The sequence below is a fragment of the Petaurus breviceps genome, unplaced genomic scaffold (genome assembly GCF_028583685.1).
Source record: "Petaurus breviceps papuanus isolate PSGF00001 unplaced genomic scaffold, PetGlider_PUasm1.0 90881, whole genome shotgun sequence".
NCBI classification, from domain to species: Eukaryota; Metazoa; Chordata; class Mammalia; order Diprotodontia; family Petauridae; genus Petaurus; species Petaurus breviceps.
Window position 1 is genome coordinate 16,018,178 of NW_027187369.1, and position 3,065 is coordinate 16,021,242.

The 3,065-nt window shown below is 42.3% G+C and overlaps 1 protein-coding gene across 2 annotated transcripts in view; it reads right to left on the reverse strand.

The window, feature by feature from the left end:
• Positions 1 to 890: 890 nt before the first annotated feature.
• The window catches only part of LOC138150619 (uncharacterized), a 19,063-nt gene continuing 16,888 nt past the window's right edge, over positions 891 to 3,065 (reverse strand). For both annotated transcript variants that reach the window (XM_069074015.1, XM_069074016.1), the window contains exon 9: positions 891 to 1,240. In XM_069074015.1, coding sequence (XP_068930116.1) covers positions 1,014 to 1,240 — 227 coding nt within the window. In that variant the 3' untranslated portion in view covers positions 891 to 1,013. The remainder of the gene's footprint in view (positions 1,241 to 3,065) is intronic.

Genomic DNA, 3,065 nt, shown 5'->3' on the forward strand with positions numbered 1-3,065 from the left:
CAAGCTAGAGTTCCTGAGGTGGCTAGAAGTGGTGGCGATGGCGGCAGCAGCAGAAGAGGCAGCGGCAGTGGAAGCACGACCCCCTTTTTGAGTCAGCCAGAATTTCTGCTAAGGACTCCTGCTGAGGACTGCCAGGGGCCGGAGCTGCTGGGAGCATGCTTCCTGGACGCTGGGTGGTTGCTGTGAGTGGGGAGAGGAGGACCTTTGCCTGAGGTAGCCTGTTCTGTTTTAAAAACTTGAGAATGTGGGTGTTTCTACTTTATCTATCTGTGCCAATTTCATAACTACTCTTATGGCTTTGACTTTCTGGTTTTGGGACTCAGTCTTTTGGTATTCTAATAAATGTTCTCTCTTCATCCCCCATATAGCAAGCCTGATATATTTTGTGATTGATAACTATGTCAGCATATCTGTAATTTCCGTAGGCATTGTGAATATTGCATTGCTGATACAATCCCTAGAAAAGCCTTCAAGAATCCAGGGTCACAGGTGGCTAGGTGGCACAGTGAGTAGAGCACTGGCCCTTGGAGTCAGGAGGACCTGGGTTCAGATCCAACCTCAGACACTTTACACACACACACACACACACACACACACACACACACACACACACACACACACACACAAACTAGCCATGTGACTTTGGGCAAGTCACTTAACCCTAATTAACTCCGCCCCCTCCAAAAAAAAAAGAATACAGGGTCACTCCACAAAGTCTTACTCTGAGGCCTCATTGTGCTGGGCAGATCACCGGACAGGCACAGAATTTTCCCACCACCTCATTCTGACTCCCCAATGGGGACAGTCACTTCTGTCTACTTAGGCTCTTGTTATTTCAGAAATGCAGAAATAATGAACAAGACCAAGAGAACTATTACTTCACATTATTTTTATTGTCCCCCTCTCTGCTTCCATTTCCAACTGATTTTTCTTTCACTACAAAGTAAGTATTTGACATTGGGTGTGTTTGTTGGAATCTATTCAGGAAGGTCTGAGGACAACTGGACCTGGTTCTATCCGTTAGCATCTTGCATTTTCTCTCCGTCATGATTTTCCTTCTCAAGCATTTTCTGAAGTTCTCCAATTTGCTTGCTCAGACTGGAAATTTTCCTGTCTTGGGTGTTAACTCCCAAACTCTCACTTCTTTTTACCTTCCCAAACATTTCTCTTCTTGTCAAATTCAACCTGGAAACTAATCTCCTTTTCTTATGTCTCTTTTTCTTCCTCTCAGTTTTCAAAACTAAAATAAAACATATTTTTGAGTTACTGACATATGGGTACAGATATACCCTACAGAACAAAATCATTTCCCATCAATCCCACCCAAACACCTTTGGAAGTAACTTTCCCCACTAATGTCCCTTGCCTTAATGTTATGTTTTCAACAGTTAATGGCATTAGGTAGGGGACTGTTTCCAATATCATTAGAGGGTTAAGGGTTCAGTTGAATTCCCCATTTCAGCCACTTTCTCTGACAATTTCACGATCTGTCACATTTGGCTAAAAGAGTGTTATGAATTGGCTGCACACAGACATAGCTAATCGAGACCCAATGTATCCAATTATTCTTGGGACCAGAACACAAGCACATGGATGTTCACAGAGATTTCCATATCCTTACAAAAATGGAGGGGCACAGAGAGGGAATGGCACTATGCTTTCACTGGTGTAGGGTAGTCCCAGGTGAGGAAACTACCTCTACCAATGATGCTTGGCACTTTCTCTGCAAATTATAGTCTTAGATTTTCTTGCAACACTGAAAGTTTGAGTACTTTGATCAGGGTGACAGAACAGCATTGGTGGCAAGATCTGTATACCTATCACATCGTTTTATTGAGTTGAGAATATAATTTTGACAGTAGCCATCAAGAACACATCCGCTAACACTAACAACAGAGGATTGCATAGCACTGGAGAAAGACAGAGACATAGCTACCACAAACAACAGTAAGGTCCACCTTCCTTAATGCCAGCAGACATTGGCAGACAAACAGAGCCAGACAGCACGTGTTTCCAGGAGCAGACTTAGCAATTGCCTACCTCCCCACCGGATAGCCCGTTTCACCCCTCCCCTCCCTAACTCACAACTCTTGTCTTCAGAGAAAGTAGTATTCTGCACATTGAATCCCTCTTCCATACGACAGCCCCTCAAATACTTGAATACAATTCTTATGCTTCTGAGTCTTCTTCATCTCTAAACAACCTCGGCTGCTTCAACTAATGCTCAAATAGTAATGTGGTCACTGTCCTCTGAATGCATATCAGCTTATCAATGTCCTTTATAACTGTAATCACAGTTTCATTTGGAGGTGCTGCCTCTTTTTAAGGGACAGGCCAATTTTGGATCTAGGTCCTGTCCTGGTAGCAATAGAAAACTGTTTCCCCCCATATCTAGCCAGTCCCGTTTTAGTGGGAGCCAGGGAGGGGGGATAGGGATAAATGTTAAGATCTCACTTCAACAAATCCAACAAGCATTGATCAAAGACCTGAGGTATAGGGGAGTTACATTAGGAAGTTCTTTTGATCAGTTTAACCTTTTTTGGTGGCATGGACTCCTTTGGCTGTCCAGTGAGGTCTATAGGCCGCTTCTCAGAATCACATTTTTAAATCGCTGAAGGAAATGGCAACTTTCACTTAGGCGTTATAATGTGAAAATACAGATGGATTTTTTTTTCATTCACCCACCCCTTATTCTATCTGTGTACCCAGGTTAAGAAACCCTGCTTTAAATGAAGAATCAAAAAGGTTTGTAGCAAACAAGAGAAAATTTGCAGTAATGAGGAAGAAAATTCTTGTTATGAAAATGACATTAAAAAGGTTAATTTAAAGTTATTTCCATTCTCATCATCTGAACTCTAAAAGCACACCAGTAACAAAGCATTTACCTGGGTTATGAATTCAGTTCATAAAAGCTGGAATTCATACAGCATTTTAAGGTTTGCAAAGTACTTTTTTGAACAATATTTTATTTTTCCCAATGTAATGGAAATGCAGATTTAAAGATCTTCCCTGCCCCTCGGCTAACGTGCACCTGGAGCCTGGGGTGGGAGGCTTGTTTTTCAGTA